Here is a 16,916-nt window from a genome sequence, read left to right on the forward strand (position 1 = left end):
TTCAAAATCAAGAAAATGACAAATTCCCAAACTAACACGACCAGTTCAGAATTCAAAATTGAGAAAATGGCAAATGTCCAAACATACACGACCAGTTTAGAATTGTGAAAATGACAAATCACCAGCAGCAGTAATAAACGAACAAGATGAAGTGACAAAAGAAAATGCCGTGGTGTGGGACCATAATATCACTGTGGACAGCGATGAGCAAATCGAAACCACTACAATCATTGGGAAAGTAATCAATAAAGCATCGCCAACCAATTCTGAACTGGTCGTGTTAGGTTGGACTTGTCATTTTCTCGATTCTGAACTGGTCGTGTTAGGTTGGACTTGCTATTTTCTCGATTTTGAATTTTGAATTCTGAACTGGTCGTGTTAGATTGGATTCGCCATTTTCTCGATTCTGAACTGGTCGTGTTAGTTTGGAAATTTGTCATTTTCTCGATTCTGAACAGGTCGTGTTAGTTTGGAAATTTGTCATTTTCTTTATTTTGAATTCTGAGTGTTTTAAAAACAAAAAGCAAAAACAACAGAATTGATCAACAGATGACCAAGAGTTATCACTTTGTCCTTCCTTAGAATTAAATAAATTTATAGTCGACCTCGGACAAAATATCGTATGACACTCATCGCTTTTTCTTGTTCTATCTTAATCATGATAGTCATGAACGATTAAGCTCAAACAATGTAACCATTTTATTTATAATTGACTTATAAAAATACAATTTAATTTATAAAGGATTCTTTTTCATTTGTCTTTCTTTTTTTAGTCATTAGACCGTTTGATATTTTTATATTTGTACCATAAAAATTTCTGAAAAAATACATGAAATACAAATTCCATTTTTTTGCATCACAATTTAGTTCATTATATTTTTTGGGTAAAATTGGGTAATTGGCGTCTATTTTATTTAAAATGATGAGCATCGTATTTTTAGGAATGCTTGTCATATACAAGCAGTCGTTACTTGTTCCGCAAATATGTTTAACGATTGATCTGATAATCGAAAGAATAATTGAATTCAATATCTTAAAGCTGGCAATCGAATTCGGATTCAGCAAAAATACGTTTAAGTCATCATCAAATACCGGGAATTCATAATTATCCGGCACAAATGTGCCATTTGAATTTATAAGATTTCCTTCGTAATACTAAAATAAAATAAAATTCAACATTATTATTAACATAAATGTCTGCACGAAAATATCATATTCAACTTACAGAAAAATTAAATGTGAAATCTTTTTTCCATCACATTGAAGACCTTTTTGAATTGGAATAGTTGGATCGTTTTGTACCAAATTACCATTTTTATCGACATAATTCTAATCCATTAGTTTATGATTCGAAATAATTCCGTATCCAAACAAAAATTAAAATGTTAAACATCGAAATCAAATTAAACAATCGAAAACTTTTGTTTACACACGATTACCGCGAGTACTCGCGACTTTTGCGTGTAAACAGGCTATTTACACTTTTTTTTGCTGGACTAATTGAGTGTATGTAGCCAAACAATCGAAACTTTGTGAGTACTCGCGATTTTTGCGAGTATTCGGCTATTTTTTAGCGACTTTTTGTGTGGATATAGTCGGAGTACTCGCGAAAAATGCGAGTACTCGCAAAATTTCGATTGTTCGGCTATATACACTCAAATAGTCACCAAAAAATAGCCGAAATACTCGCCAAAATCGCGAGTACTCGCGCACTTTCTTTTCTGTGTATGTATAGTGTGTGTTCATAATTAACCAAATACAAAAATCTCTCAACATATAGATATTATTAACTAAGCAAATAATTAGAAATGTAACACAAACACAAATAAAACACGAATTAGGATCGATTCTTGATGATCAAGATGATGATGATATATAGAATCGGCTTCTAAAACAACATGCGTATTTAAAAAAATTATAATTAATTTCGAATGATATAAACAACTGCGAAGAATTCAATGTTGTTGTTGATAGTTTTTTTTTTGGGATAATAATGGTGTCAACACCATATACAAGAGGGAGTTACTGTCAATGTTTTTGTTTTGTCTTTTTGGGTAACCAAAAAAAAAAAAAAAAAAAAAAACAAAATTATCACGTGACAAACATTAAATGTTCTTATTTTTTCCAATGTCTCTCAAATTTTGATATATTTATTGTGATTGATTGATTAACGATCTGTGATCAAAATTAATGAATTCTAATAAATTTTAAAGGATTTTATCTAAAATATTTTTTTGTTCAGAAATGAGTAAATATATCATTCTTATTTCGGCCAGTGTTTCATCAATCTGTGGGTAATTTGTTTTTTTTTGCAATAAAAATTGTTTATAATCAAATTGATTTTCATCATCCATTCAAAATGTAGTGGTTTTGTATACCTAAAAACCAATCGTTCGACAACGACGCCCACATCACCACCAGATGAATACATTGATTTACCGGAAATTTTTAGCCAATACAATAATAACAATTTTGGTGAAGCTGATAAAGTTGACGATAGTGTTGATTTCAGTAAAACAATGGAAAATTGGTTTCCCAAATGGGAATTCCTGATAAAAGTTAAAAATGGTAATGCTAATAATGATTTCGATGATAATGACCATGGAATTAATGTTTTTTCATTTTAATTTGGTCAAGAACTCGATTGTTTAAAATTAGCACAAACAAATGATTATAATCAAAGTTTACGCGCAGCAAGAACTATTGATAAAATTGATTTAAAACAATTTCGTCGTCCATTGTTGTTAGATAAAATTATCATAAAAATTAATGGTCAAATTCAACATTTTGAATCTTTACATGAATTGATGGTACATTTATTACGTTGTACATTGGAAACAAATTATCAATCTGAATGTGCAAATTATCTAACAAGGCAAACATTGGTATTATTTGAACATAATAATCCTTTAACGGATTTTTCATTCTATCATGAATATAGTACTACTAATCACCGTCAGAAATCCGATGATCTCAATTATATTCAAATGAAACGATATAAAAATCTTTATTTTCAAACATTATTGCAGAATATCATGAGTAATGAAAATTTGGCCACCTGTTTGATCAATAATGGTCTATTGATTGCTTTGTTAAAATTTCTTCAATTATTTACAGATCGTGATAGTATCCGATGGATATCGACCATTATATCAGCTTTAAGTGTGTACAAAAGTATTCATACGCATTTCTATCATACCGGTTGGATTGGTATATTGGCCGAATGGTTGCGATCATCTGATTGGCATCTTAAACTTGAAGCTGGAAAAACATTGTATAATATGTCGATGACAATGAAAACGAATGAATCATTACATCCATCAACCTATTTATTATGGCCATTACATGAAATTGATACATTACGTCTTGAATATGATGTTGTTTTCATACATGGATTAAAAGGTGGTGTATTACGTACATGGCGACAATCAGATTTGGCTAAAAATTCATCTGATTATACAGAATTATGGCCCAGATCATGGTTGGCACAAGATTTTCATAATTGTCGTATTATTGCCGTACATTATGATTCATTTCTAAGTAGTTGGAATATTAATTGTTCGAGTGATGAATTTACAATCAAAGATCGTAGTGTTCAATTAATTAAAGAACTACGTGAAGCTGGTATTGGATCGAAACCGATAATTTGGGTAACACATTCAATGGGTGGATTATTCGTTAAACATATGCTAACTTATTGTCATTCAGATATATCGGATAATCATCCATTCCTTCGGCAAACAAAAGGAATCGTATTCTATTCAGTTCCACATCGTGGTTCAGAAATGGCCGTTTGGTCACAAAATATTCAACGTATCATTTATCCATCGAATCATGTTTTAGAATTACAAAAAGGTAACGCGACATATGATGATATGATCACATTTCATTACCAATAATATCAATCGCTAATTAAAATTATCGTTCCAGATTCACCACAATTACTTCAATTAAATGATGAATTCATACGATTAGTACGTGATCGACAAATTGATTTGCTTAGTTTTGGTGAAACAAAAAAATGTACATTATTAAAGAATCCAATTGAATGGCGTGCATTACTCGGTAATTATTGTAAATGGAAAAAAAACATTTTGATTTTTATTTGTAATTTTTCTGTTACATTCACGTTTTGTTTGTGTGATTTGCTGGATATGTTAATTGTTTGGAAAAAAATTAGTCCCAGAAGAATCAGCTAATCCTGGAATCGGAAAATTTATACTATTGCCTGAAAATCATTTCAGTATATGTAAACCGAAAGATCGTAATGATAGATCATATCGTGAGCTAAAAGAATTTATAGCAGAAATATTATTGAAAGAAAAATTGGAATCAACAAAGAAATCATCGTGGCGAAAATATGCTAGCTTTTCATGAATATATCTTCATCGACAATTTCACAATCATCATCATCATCGTCAACAACATCATTTAAGCAAGTTTAATGGTAGTAATTCCTTTTTCAGTCAATAATTGTACCAATGAACCAGATTTTGGTCGTTCCTGTGGACATGTTGTCCATTTAACAAATAAATCAGCGACAAATGTTAATGGTGTCCATTCACTGAAATCAGCATTTGGCATAAATTTTCGATTCATCGGTGTATCCAATGTAACTGGTAATATGGCCAACACTGAACTGTTGACAGGAAGGCCACCTTTTTCCTGTGCTAAACTTGACACAAGATGATGTACAGCCGATTTAGCCATACCATAACCGATCATTCCTATCAATAGATGAATAAATTATTTTTTATTTATTTAATCATGTTATATTTCTATTGTCAAATAAAATATTATTCACCTGGTGTCGGTTCTAAAGCAGCTTTAGCACCGGTTAATGTAAGTAAACCATCATCTTTAAGAAATTTCGATGCCAATCGTGATGCCATTAATGAACTCCAAACACTTTGTCGTATCATTAATTCGGAATTTTTGATAAAATCTTTGTTTTTGGCACTACCACCAGCCCAACCACCGGCAACACAAATAATTGCATCCAATTTATCATCACCCAATATTTTGGTCAAATGTTGTATAACATCCGTTTCCTGATCAACTAATGATGTTGAATTGGCATTAATTAAAATATTCGAATCGGCTTGATCATTTTCATGTAGATCGATTGAACTGACCCACCAATTTTGTTTACGAAAAAATTCCACACAAACAGAACCTAAGGCACCTTTACCACCATAAACAAGTACACGACGTTGAACAGTAGTTGCCATGATAAATGATGATTATTTCGATGTTAATAAATGTCAAATGATCAATTCAAATCAAATATATATATAGATTTTGTTGATTAAACAAATAAAAAAAAAATTCATATAGCAAATAACAACGACAACGATGAAGATATTATTGATATTGTCGTATATATACGATTTTATGCGTATGCATCGAATAAAAATGTGATGGCCAGATTTTTTTCTCTTTTTTAATACTTGCTTTATTATCGATCATACAATTGTATGCTCATGCGTTTAATGATGATGCTGATTTGATCTTGAATATTTTTTCTTCTTCAATTTGTCTTAAAAAAATCACGATTATCAAAACGAAATGAATGTTGCAGAAATGTTTTTTTTTTCAAAATTAGGGGAAAAAATCAACCGGTTTTTCTGTGATTATTGATTCTATTCAACGACAATGTTATGATTATTATATGAAATTGATCATGATAATCATTAAATATATTTACTTGACATTCATTTTAAATCATATAATATTTAAAAAAAATGATGATAACAACAAGTGTAACATATTTTCATGTAATCAACAAACAACAAGTAAAATGTTTAATTGGACAAAAAATTAAACAGGGTCAAACAATATTTTGATCAAGAATTTTTTCATTTCTAGATTTCAATGGAAAAAAAATGAAATTTATTTATAAAAATTTAAAATCCATTAATCCAACAGCAAAAAAAAAAAAAAAAAATCTCATCACGTCATTTATGAACGTCGAACACAATCGAATGTTAGAAGCGCATGAATGCAAGCAAAGAAAAAAAGAGCCACTGCTTTTCTCAAAAATCCCACACACTGTGTGTGTTGTGTTGTTGTCGTCGTCGTCGATTGGATTTTTTTCTTTTAATTTGGTGTTGCGTTTTTCATTTGCTCCATCTTTTTTACCATCATTTTTCATCATCATCATCATCGTTATTCTTGTAAGTTTCTTCTATAGTGTGTGTTTTGTATTTTACATCGTTATAATTGAACGATTTGGATATTGTTGTTTTTTTTGTGATGAACACACAACGAAAGAGAAAGTTTTTTGTTTGAAGAAAAAAATTGTTGCTATTTTATTAAGTAAAAATATGTTTGATGAGTAGCATATAACACACACACACAAAACAAACATCGGTAAAAAAAACATACACATTCATTAAAAGCGTGTAATAATAATATACGCGTATTAAATTCAATTGAAATTTCTTATACCGTAAATGATGATAATTATGATGATCATCACATAAGTTTCATCTCCTTATGGTTTACATATGTGTTTGCCGTGGCGGTATTATTTGTATGAGTGTATGTTGTATATTTTTTTTTTAAATGAAATCAAATGAAATGATTTGACTTTTTTTTTTCTTCATAGAACTGAAATTTTATGTTCGTCTTTTTTTTTCTTCCACATACAGCACACATATTGAGTGAATAAATGAATGAATGAGTGAGTGAGTAAGTGAGTGAGCGAATGAAAACGATAACAAACAAACAATCACATCATTTTTTTGTGAATCACATTTAAATAATTAAAAAAACTCGATCGATCGATGTTTGATTTTGTTATTCATTGTGTTTGTGAGTTTATATCTTCAAATTTTATCTTATAGAATTTTGTTTCTTTAAATTCTTGAATTTTGTGTCTCTCCCCTTGCCCCCACATACAACAATCAATTTTTATTTCACTGCCCATTTTTTTGACAAGAAAACACTAATCAATTAAGAAAATTTATTTCAAACAAAATACAATACAGTAAGTATTTATTAATTGTGAATCAAAGAAAAAATAGCTAATTTTTTGTTGTTGCATTTTATTTCATGCATAGGAAAAAGATTGTATTCAAAAATTCATTTCTGTATCATCATTTTTCTTTAATTTCAATTTTACATTCATTTTATTGTTTACCCTTTGTCTGTTATTCAATTCCTTTTTCATATATAATTTCTACATATATTCTTTCGTTTTTTTTTTGTTTTTGAAAACCAAAAAAAAAAAAAATTTAAAATATAGTGAACATTAACACAACGACGAAAACATAAATGTGATTTTTGTTTTGTATTTTGTGCGACAAGAAAAGAAGATATATAATAGAATTATAATTTTTGATTAATAATACGATAACCAACCAATCGATAGAAATAACAATGTCTCATCATCAAGGTTTGTAGATTTTTTTCTTACAATTTTTTTTAGAAATTTAATAAATGTTTAATCTCTTCATTTATTTATTTACAATTGCATAATAATTAGGCGTTACTTGTGATACGTGCCTTAAACAGAATTTTCGAGGAAAACGATATAAATGTTTAATCTGTTTGGATTATGATCTTTGTTCATCTTGTTATGAAACACGTACATCATTTGGAAGTCATAATAGTAATCATCCAATGCAATGTATTCTTACCCGAAGTGATTTAGGTATGGAATTTTTGTTATTTTTTTGATCCAATGGTGTTTTTTTTTATTGCTCTATTTATTAATTTGCTTTATTATAGATTTATTTTTCGCCGGCGAAAATCTAACCAATGATCAACCATATTCATTTACATGTCCAATTTGTGGCCGATTAGGCTTTACTAATGCAACACTTTATGAACATGTAAATATTATTCATAGTGATAATTCAATCCAAGTGGTATGTTTTGTTTTGTTTCATTAATCGATTATTATTAATTATCTCAATTTTTTCATATGTCAAGGTCTGCCCAATTTGTGCCACATTGCCGAATGGTGAACCGAATCAAGTGACCGATGATTTTCTTAGTCATCTTAATCTGGAACATCGTACAAATAATAATAATCAAAATCGTGAATTGATATCCTTTTAACTTAATAATTTTAAATTTGATCATATTTTATCTTGTAGACAAGCCAAAAAAAATCTTTATTTTCCTTAATTTCATCGTTTTTTCTTTTCATTTTTATTATCGATTAATCCAAATACGAAGAGCCTCAAACTGTTCGAACCAGACAGCGTCATGTACGGATGGCTAGCAATCGGAATAGGAGGAATACTCAGTTATTCCATTCTACACCTTCTGGTGGTGGAAACGGTAGTTCAGTACAAACATTGGGTGTTAACCTTAGTAATAGAAACGATGCATTGGATCCAATCGCTCAGCTTCTATCACAATTATCGGATGTTCGACGAGTGAATTCAGCTGCATCATCATCGTCTTCATCATCTGGACAGAATCATTTTCCTTTCGAACGTCATTATGATCGAACATCATTGCAACGAATGTTTCGTCAACGACGACAGATGCCACCGACACATTTTTCAACGTTAGCATCTTCAACTGGTGGCAATAGTGATCCATCATCGTTGGCCATCCATTCGAATCAATCATTGCCTTATGTATTATTGGATTCAGCTGTACCTAGTCCTTTGACAACAAACACTTCGTTCAATCCTGCAGCCAATTCATCGTCTTCAGTGAACACAAATTTTCTTCTAAATTCGTAAGTTTTTATTCATTATGTCAATTTTATTATTATATTACTTTTATTTAAAACAGTGCTTTATTTTCATCATCCTTGGCGTCGGAAACTGATTCAAAGAAAGTTGAGTCACTTAATGCTGATCGAAGTATATTTGTACAGGAATTGATATTTACTTTCCTGTCATCTTCAGTGGCCAATTTGCAGCCTGAACAATTTATCCGGTCTAAATCTACACCTCCATCGATACAATCTTCTGTCGAAGAAATTTGTCGGACTACAGAATCAGGACAATCCATTAATAATGAATCATCGATGATAAACAAAATTAACAACACGAGCCAACAACCATTGCAGATGGCTCAACAACAATTACAAACAGCCAATTCCAGCAACCAACAAGAATCTAATCAACAACCGCATATAATTTCTATTCAACAGCACTCTGATGACAATGTTATGAAAACAAGCGATCAAAATGGTCATAAAAATGATAACAAAATGAAAATTGAAACGATAATATCCGTGAATAATAATGGTCACAATACTGCTCCTAATCCTCCTGTACCTCCAATTTCATCAAATGGCAGCAGAAATAATGAATCGAATGAGATTAATAGTCAACAACGACAAAAACCAATGCCACTTTTGATGCAGCCAACAACCAATGGGACAGGTGTTGGAACAGCTTCATTTCTTGGTACATCACCTGTACTACCATCTTCAACGGCAATGAATAATGTAAATCACCGATTGAACAAAGTAAACAAAGTGAGATCATCACCAGCAATTGTTCATCATTCAACTGGTATACGGCATTCGAGCTTGCATTCAACAGTAACTGGTGGTTCTGTAGTTAGCCATGGAAATCTAGTTGTATCACCTAATGGTGGCCGTAGGAAAATTTTACGGCCACAGCCACAACCTACTGAACCACCTCCTCATTATGAATAATTAAAATAATAATAAGAAAATGAAATTATGATGATTATAAATTATTGAATTATGATAAAAACTAATAACAAATGATTTGAAATTCACTCATATATCTATGTATCACTCCCTTTTTCTTTTTGATGAGAATCATCAACACCTTTACACACAAACATGAACACATAAATATTTAAATTCATTGAAATAAATTTTTGAAAAAACGATAACAAAAACAATGAATACACACCCACATAAATATACAGCATCTTCTTTTGAGAAAAATATCAATATGATAATGAAGATAACCCGAATAATCTGTTGTTGTATTTTCTTTCTTTCTTTCTTCACTGTTAGCCTGTTATATTTGGAATTTTATTTCTATATTTTTTTCCATTTATTTCCACAAAATTCGTTTTCATTTTATCAATGAAAAATTATATTTTGAAAAATCTTCCTTTATTCTCGATTTAGTTTGACACCCACATGAACACAAACAAACAAATGCATCACACATTTGAATCAATTTGAAAAATATTTATTATATATCAACACAACAAAAACAAACGCCATCATCATCATTGATGATTTATGAAAAAAGAAAAAATTCTAGATTTTATTTTTGAAAAAAATAATAATTTTAAACCCTGTGAAAATATATAATTTATTATTTCCTTTACGAATGGTTGAAAATATATTTAGAAAAAAAATCATTTTAAAAAATTTACTTTGTTAATACTTTCAAGAGATCCACCGTTACACGACACAATGTGTTTGGTTCCAAGAAAATTTTTCCAGTCATTTCGAGATCTGTAATTGGGAAAAATGGTTAAGAATAGTAAAAAAATTGATAAATGGCCATTCAGGCTTTATTTCATTTATATTATCAGATGCTTATTCTGATGATTTGCTTTCAAATTGCTCTTTTTCTTTACCAATTGAAGGCCCAAAGGGCCAGGGGAAGGAATTTTGGGAAAGGAAATTGGGGAGAAAAAGAGGGAAAAAACAAAGAGGAAATGAAGGGAAAATAAGAAAGATCACACATAACTAGTATGTGAATGGGCACTGAAATTACAGAAAAAAAACATTGGAGTTAGGTGTTTGTGGTTTTGTAACAAATGTATCTATATTTTTGTGTGGGTGTGTCTGTGAGTTTCAATTTTTATTTCATTAGAGAATAAAAGTATAGGAGAATCACAGTTTGAACACCACAAATAAACAGATGAGAGAGAGAATGATAGAATTTCAAAGATTTGCTTGATGTTGTAGTTCAAATTGGTCAGAATTTTTCGATTTTCTTAATAGAACTAACAATGTTTCATCATTATCTGACACGTTCAATACGTAATGTAGCTACAAATTGTTTGTTGTAGTTGATTGTTTCTTCTTCATTTCTTTTATGGAAAAATGTTGATAAACCAGATAATATTGTTTCTACATTTTTTAAAATTATGTTGATAGTGAAAAATAAAATTATTATTATCTACAGGTGAATTTGCCAAATGAAGGAGTTTGTTGTTGTTTAAACTGATGAATAAAAATGAACGATATTCATTGGATAAAAGGAAGTTCGGATTCAATTTTCTTGTATAATCTGATGGTGTTTGTGTATGGTAGCCAGATTGTTTCATCTTCTTCATATTTAACTGATTATAACTGATGTTTTTTTATTCAATCTTCATTTGGTCATTTCGATGTTCAAACGGTGGCAGCTGTCAACACTTCAATATAAATGTCTACACAATTTTTTTTTGAAGAAGTTTGAATTAAATGATTGATGATTGATACACGAAGAAACAGAGAGATGAAATTAATAGTGTGAAAATCGTAAACAATCACAAACACACCATTAGATTACAAAATAAACAATAAAAAAAAAATTCAAATAATAAGAATGAAACAAGAACAAAAAGAGAAAAGAGATAGGTGTGTCTTGTAGGTGTGTGTGTGTGTGTGTGGTTGTGTAACAACAATGATAGAACATTTTCTCATAATTAATTATAGGTTCGTTGCACATCTATGATTCACAACAAAAAAGGAAAAAAACATATGTTTAACGTTCGATTGTTTTTTTTCTGAAATGAAAATGACATAAACACAAATACCAATTGTTGTTGTTGGATAACCAAAGTGTGTGTGTGTGTGTGTTTATAGAGATAAAGATGTATGTTGTAAAAAAGTAAGAAAAAAGCCAGAAAAAGTTGTTTTTTTTAAACAACAATGTTCAAATTTATCATAAGCCAAATGATTCATACATTTTGATCAAGATCATATCTATTGAAAGCGAATCATTATTGTGTATAAAATGTGTGTGTGTATGTGTGTGAGTATCTATTTAAAGTCGAAAAATTTAAAAATGAAAAATAATTTGCTTAAAATTTTTTGATGATATCATAAGAAACAAAAGAAAAAATAAAATAATCAAAAAAAAAAAAAATCGTTGTTGTTATGTTTGTTTGACTGTGGAATGGTATCTTGATGAGTTGCTTTCGAATTGATTTCAATAATCAAATGTCAAGTTTCAATTCAAACAAAACAAAATTAATGACAATTTTATGTGGCTGGCTTTTTTCTTTTATCTTTTCTTTGAGAAACAAAAAAAAAATTTACAAAGTGTGTGTGTGTTTTTGTTATAGTTGTTGTTGATGATGCAAATTTTGGTCATATATAATTATGATTACATTATATTAGTTGGTGGGTTTTTTGAAATTCATTATATTTTATATATCTTCATTTAGCAATTATCATAAAGATTGAATACATATCTTTAAAATAGATTTTTTTCAAGTGATGGTTCAATCATCATAAAAACAAATTTTGCTTGTCGCAATAAATTCTCATTAAATGATTGATTGATTGACCAAATAATGTATGAATAATGAGAATAAATATTCTCAATCTCTTTCAAATTGTTGCAAATTAATCTTGATGATAATGATGGATAACATTATTTACACGTATGGAAAAAAACCAAAAAAAAAAAAACGGAAAAAGAGCAAATTTCTTGACAAAATTCATAATTCTTGATGCGTGATTTTGTTGTCGTCGAAACATAAGTGATGATTTTGGATGTGAAAAACGAAATGCCAAAAACAAATTAAACAAAGAAAACGAATAGCTTTTTTACAGTCAACAATTGATCTCTATATACACCAGTATAAATTAGATACTACACACATCCATGCATCAAAAACAGATGGATTTTTGTGAATAAAATAGGGATCAATAATTGATATTTTGATCAATATTGTTTGATTAATCTAGTATTGGCCAGTGCCGTTATCGGTTGCTGCTGTTGTTTGAATATGGCCATTATTTTTGGATTTGTTGGCTGTTTTTGTTGTTGTTGTTTAGATTTCGTTTCCTTCTTTGAATCACCACATTTAACACCATTTCCAGCAATCGAATGTACTGTTGTTGTATCAACTGTTTTCAATCGAATTAAATCTTCGAATTTAATGGATGTTTTTGTCGTCGATGCTAATTGTTGTTTGCTAATAGGTGATTTACGATCATCATTCTTATCATCATCAATAACAACATTGTTAATGGTCCCATCATTCAATTCCTTATTGTTATTATTATTATTATTCATAACAATTGTCATCCAATTCTGTGGTGGTTTAGGCAAATCCGAAGGCGATGGTGTCACATAGGATTTCGAACCAGCAAATAGATTTTTCATCATTTCCGTTTTCATTGTCATTGTTGATGTAGAAGCATTTTTATTATTATCAATCAATGAATGATGATTATGATTATGTTGTTGATGAAAACTATCGACATTCAATGAATCATAGAATTTTTTTACATTCGAATTTGATGCCTGTATCTCTTTCAATGGTGAAGTTCTATTTATCATCAAGGACTTGGCATGATGATTTTGATTATGTTGATGATGATGATGTGGTGAAGAACGAAATTTTACATGATGATTATTATTATTAGCTTTATGATTATTGTTATTATTAACATTGTTGGATTGTTGCATAGAATCATGTTTTTTATTACGAAATCGATTATTCTGATGTCCATTATGATGATGATGGACATATTGATCCATAGTGCCATTGTTCAACGGTGGTGATGATTTTTGTGGTGAACGCATCGTATGATGATGGGCTGCCGCCGTTGGTTGTTGTCTTGATATACGAATCATTTTCTCTTTTATTCTTTTCAATGTAGCCAAGTTATTTGTTCCTGATACTAATGATGATGTTGATGAATTTCTTACAATTGTCGTCGTTGTCGATTGAAACATATGTCGTCCACAATGCATCGATATTATATAACTATAATGTATTGTTGAATGCATTGTTTTTTGTTGTTTGAAAAGAAAAATTGAACAAAAATTAGGTCAGAAAAAAATTAAATTTTTTTTTTGCTTACAAATAATTCGATTATTGATTGAGACAAACGGCGGTTTGGTTTTCTTATAAAATTGGCGACCAATTTTAGTGGATGTGTGTGTCAAAAACACCAACAACAAACACAAATCCGTCAAATATTTAAATTGGAATATGTGTGTCTTAATGCTCTTGAATAATTTAGCGAATATTGGCTTCAAATTTATAGAAAAATCAATTATCGTGTGTATAGGTATAAATAGAAAAAAAGGATTATATCCTCTTTAACGTCGAAGGATTTCAATGAAAAAACGGATGCAAAGAATAAGATTGGCCGATCTGGAGATCGAATAAAATGAAATGGAAAAATTAAACGCTTTGGAATAGCGTTCGATTATTTTTATACTCTATTATATTTTATATGCAAAATATTTACAATTCCAAAAATCAATAAAACGTAATGATGTGATGTGATTTAAAACACACACACACACACAAACACAAACACAAAAAACTAAAACTTTTTAGTCGTTGATGTTGAATCTTTGTTGTTAATTGTGTATGTAATCTGCGATTATTTATCGAATCACAAGAAATGATGATGATGATGTAATATTTTGAAATTATAATTTTAATAATCCAAAAAACAAAAGTGAATAATTATAATACATTAATAAATGTTTTAATTTAGTTAGGTATATTGTAGGTGTGTGTACATGAAAATCATCGTTGAATTTATATTTTTATCTTTTTTTTGAAATTGAAATGACGACGTTTTTTCTATCAAAAAAAAAAAAAAAAAAAAAACACAAAGGATGCTTAAGATACAAGGATATAAACGATGACGATGTCGATGGAAATGATGAAAACAATGGAAATAGCAATGAGCGAGTGAGCAACGACTTTTAGTCGTTTTTTTGTGTGTGTGATATGCAGTACATATAGAAAAAAAAACTACATTTTGTCACGTTTGCACACATTCATTTTAAAAATATATATAGAAAAATGTATAGGCGAGGTGGTTCGGGTAAAAAAAAAAGGTGGAGCCATGCTGTTGTTGTTAAGGCCTTAAAAAAGAGGACATACATTCGAACAGCGCATTAGCAGTGCAAGTGCTTTAATCGTTTCGTTTGAAATATTTTTGTCTTGTTCATAAACACTAGGACTTTTTTTTTGTTACCTTGATATTATGCCATTCTATTCTATTATATATTTGAAAATGATGATAAATTCAGTCAAAATTATTGATTTTTTTAACCAAGGATTTTCTTTCATGGATGCAAACTACAGCATAAATAATTAAATCATTGATTTATGATGATGATGATGATCGTTGAATCATCGGATGTATTTTATTTTTACCACCGATCCATTGTTACAATCGCAAAATAAATGATTTACAGCCAGTTTTTCAAAAAAAAGAAGAAAACATGACAGTCAATTACGCAACATATGATGTTGCCAATAAAGATAAAAACAAATCAATCCTGGATCAAAAAAAAAACCCTCGACGATAAAACAAAATCCTGAAATACAATTGTCATGAAAAAAAACAACAATAATTTGTCCATAATCATTCAATCAACAAAAAAAAAAAAAAAAAAAAATGATAGATTGGAAAATAAATACATACGCTTTTTGTATTGAAAATCCTCCTAGTATAGTTGTTATTGCAATATGGGATTGTAATTTCTGCGTCTAAATATTGATGATGATGATGATGATGTGTGTATAATTTTGTCACATGATCGATGTTGTTTAGTGTCACAAGATTGATCATCATCAATATTTAGATTCGAATGAAAAAACATTTGCCTTTTTTTCATCAATATTATCGATTATCGATCATAAATAATAATAAATATATAATATATCGGAAAAATAGATTTCTATTGATTGATTGATTTTATTTTTCCAAAAAAAAACTGTATATTACATTCATTTTTTGTTGTTGCTATGTAAATGGTATACACACATTCGATCATCGACATCAACAATATGGTTAACGGATCAAATCAAATGGTTATCGTTAACAAAAAAAAAAAAATTTCTTCACTATTTTCATAATTTATAATGATATTGATAATCATAATGACGATGAGGCACTTCAAAATCGATATAACCATAGTTTTTAGCCAATGTAACAGCAACGCATAATTTTTCATATTGTTCATGACATAAACAAAGGATTGAATTTGAATAAACATATCCGGTATGTGGACTAATGAATTGTCTCAAAAGTTCAATATTCTATCATTATCATAATGGTTGTTAAATGGAAAACCAAAAAAAAAACCGAGAAAAAAATTATGGAAATTGAAAAGATTTTAGAATATTTTTCATTATTATTCATAAGAATCATTATCAAACCTTATGATGTAAGACAAGATAACGGTCACGACATATAGCACACGGATTTGATGTTTTTACAAACCCATCATCGCCCACACAACTAAGACGTGGTACGGCCGGTGAAAATTGTCCTTTGAAATTACGGCGAAATAATTCCCATATTTTATAGTCTTGATATGTTTCTTTGAATGCTATATGATGATTGGAATTGAGAAAAATAAAAGCTGAGTTTCTAGCCGGATTTTTGAAATGAAAAAAAAACTCACTAACCATCACTTTTCATATAACGAATGCTTGTGTCCAGTTCGACCGGAATTCGACGATCACGATTTTCACGTTCGATTTGTTTTCGATTTGTTTTCGTATCATCATTTCTTTTGTCTTGTGAACAGAATCGAATTTGGTTAGCTAAATTTTGTTTGAATTTAATTTTGACAAATTTTTCCCACTAATAAACATTATCTTACCATTCATTGAGATAATTCTTCTATAGCTTGTTATTGTTGACAAATTTTGTCGCAAAAATCGAGTCATTGGAATTATTTGATTCATTTTTTCAAAAAAAGAAAAAATTCCGATTAAAATTCGTTGGACAATACGAAAACATA

General features: G+C 29.4%; 4 protein-coding genes and 1 long non-coding RNA gene across 19 annotated transcripts; 2 read left to right on the forward strand and 3 right to left on the reverse strand.

The window, feature by feature from the left end:
• Positions 1-675: 675 nt before the first annotated feature.
• LOC142597436 (uncharacterized) lies at positions 676-1,741 on the reverse strand. The gene is made up of 2 exons (XR_012832168.1): positions 1,226-1,741; positions 676-1,155 (listed from the first exon to the last, which is right to left on the reverse strand). It is a non-coding gene; the product is annotated as an uncharacterized LOC142597436 (long non-coding RNA).
• On the forward strand, positions 1,734-4,765 carry LOC124491225 (protein SERAC1). Of its 3 annotated transcripts, XM_047053860.2 has the most exons (6): positions 1,754-2,294; positions 2,366-2,568; positions 2,638-3,402; positions 3,463-3,855; positions 3,931-4,065; positions 4,181-4,765. In XM_047053860.2, exons 1-6 carry the CDS (start codon positions 2,245-2,247, stop codon positions 4,375-4,377), a joined length of 1,743 nt encoding a protein of 580 aa, XP_046909816.1. In that variant the 5' UTR covers positions 1,754-2,244; the 3' UTR covers positions 4,378-4,765. The 3 variants fall into 3 exon arrangements, with proteins under 3 accessions (XP_046909817.1, XP_046909816.1, XP_046909815.1); XM_047053861.2 differs by having other exon boundaries at positions 1,734-2,290; positions 2,638-3,855; XM_047053859.2 differs by having other exon boundaries at positions 2,638-3,855.
• Dhpr (dihydropteridine reductase) lies at positions 4,070-5,744 on the reverse strand. Its single transcript, XM_047053864.2, has 2 exons — positions 4,805-5,744; positions 4,070-4,727 (listed from the first exon to the last, which is right to left on the reverse strand). Exons 1-2 carry the CDS (start codon positions 5,229-5,231, stop codon positions 4,432-4,434), a joined length of 723 nt encoding a protein of 240 aa, XP_046909820.1. The 5' UTR covers positions 5,232-5,744; the 3' UTR covers positions 4,070-4,431.
• A 108-nt stretch (positions 5,745-5,852) lies between these two features.
• On the forward strand, positions 5,853-10,268 carry LOC124490930 (E3 ubiquitin-protein ligase KCMF1). Of its 10 annotated transcripts, none has more exons than XM_075729928.1 (8): positions 6,013-6,176; positions 6,654-6,816; positions 7,250-7,399; positions 7,490-7,657; positions 7,735-7,874; positions 7,939-8,055; positions 8,184-8,701; positions 8,758-10,268. In XM_075729928.1, exons 3-8 carry the CDS (start codon positions 7,384-7,386, stop codon positions 9,632-9,634), a joined length of 1,836 nt encoding a protein of 611 aa, XP_075586043.1. In that variant the 5' UTR covers positions 6,013-6,176; positions 6,654-6,816; positions 7,250-7,383; the 3' UTR covers positions 9,635-10,268. The 10 variants fall into 10 exon arrangements, with proteins under 10 accessions (XP_046909474.1, XP_075586043.1, XP_075586044.1 ...); XM_075729929.1 differs by having other exon boundaries at positions 7,939-8,047; positions 8,188-8,701; XM_075729926.1 differs by lacking the exon at positions 6,654-6,816 and adding an exon at positions 6,944-6,991 and having other exon boundaries at positions 7,065-7,399.
• LOC124490932 (uncharacterized) lies at positions 10,206-16,904 on the reverse strand. Of its 4 annotated transcripts, none has more exons than XR_012832166.1 (5): positions 16,776-16,904; positions 16,579-16,716; positions 16,327-16,499; positions 15,590-16,206; positions 14,572-15,482 (listed from the first exon to the last, which is right to left on the reverse strand). XR_012832166.1 is itself a non-coding variant. In XM_047053519.2 (4 exons), the coding sequence occupies exon 4, from the start codon at positions 13,887-13,889 to the stop codon at positions 12,852-12,854; it is 1,038 nt and encodes a 345-aa protein (XP_046909475.1). In that variant the 5' UTR covers positions 13,890-13,902; positions 14,000-14,332; positions 14,393-15,482; positions 15,590-16,020; the 3' UTR covers positions 10,206-12,851. The 4 variants fall into 4 exon arrangements, 2 of the variants coding, with proteins under 2 accessions (XP_046909475.1, XP_075586059.1); XR_012832167.1 differs by having other exon boundaries at positions 16,579-16,689; positions 16,776-16,893; XM_047053519.2 differs by lacking the exons at positions 16,327-16,499; positions 16,579-16,716; positions 16,776-16,904 and adding exons at positions 10,206-13,902; positions 14,000-14,332 and having other exon boundaries at positions 14,393-15,482; positions 15,590-16,020.
• Between the last annotated feature and the right edge of the window lie 12 nt (positions 16,905-16,916).

This window comes from Dermatophagoides farinae, chromosome 4 (genome assembly GCF_024713945.1).
Source record: "Dermatophagoides farinae isolate YC_2012a chromosome 4, ASM2471394v1, whole genome shotgun sequence".
Taxonomy (NCBI): Eukaryota; Metazoa; Arthropoda; class Arachnida; order Sarcoptiformes; family Pyroglyphidae; genus Dermatophagoides; species Dermatophagoides farinae.

Excerpts from the sequence above, each read along its gene's own strand:
- LOC124491225 (XM_047053859.2), top strand. The coding sequence starts at position 2,245 with ATGAGTAAATATATCATTCTTATTTCGGCCAGTGTTTCATCAATCTGT. Across the intron at positions 2,569-2,637 it reads CCTGATAAAAGTTAAAAATG|AACTCGATTGTTTAAAATTA; the intron begins GTAATGCTAATA and ends AATTTGGTCAAG. Across the intron at positions 4,066-4,180 it reads TGAATGGCGTGCATTACTCG|TCCCAGAAGAATCAGCTAAT; the intron begins GTAATTATTGTA and ends GAAAAAAATTAG.
- Dhpr (XM_047053864.2), bottom strand. The coding sequence starts at position 5,231 with ATGGCAACTACTGTTCAACGTCGTGTACTTGTTTATGGTGGTAAAGGT. Across the intron at positions 4,728-4,804 it reads TGCTTTAGAACCGACACCAG|GAATGATCGGTTATGGTATG; the intron begins GTGAATAATATT and ends ATCTATTGATAG.
- LOC124490930 (XM_047053518.2), top strand. Across the intron at positions 7,658-7,734 it reads TCTTACCCGAAGTGATTTAG|ATTTATTTTTCGCCGGCGAA; the intron begins GTATGGAATTTT and ends GCTTTATTATAG. Across the intron at positions 8,056-8,183 it reads ATAATCAAAATCGTGAATTG|GAAGAGCCTCAAACTGTTCG; the intron begins ATATCCTTTTAA and ends TAATCCAAATAC.
- LOC124490932 (XM_047053519.2), bottom strand. The coding sequence starts at position 13,889 with ATGCATTGTGGACGACATATGTTTCAATCGACAACGACGACAATTGTA.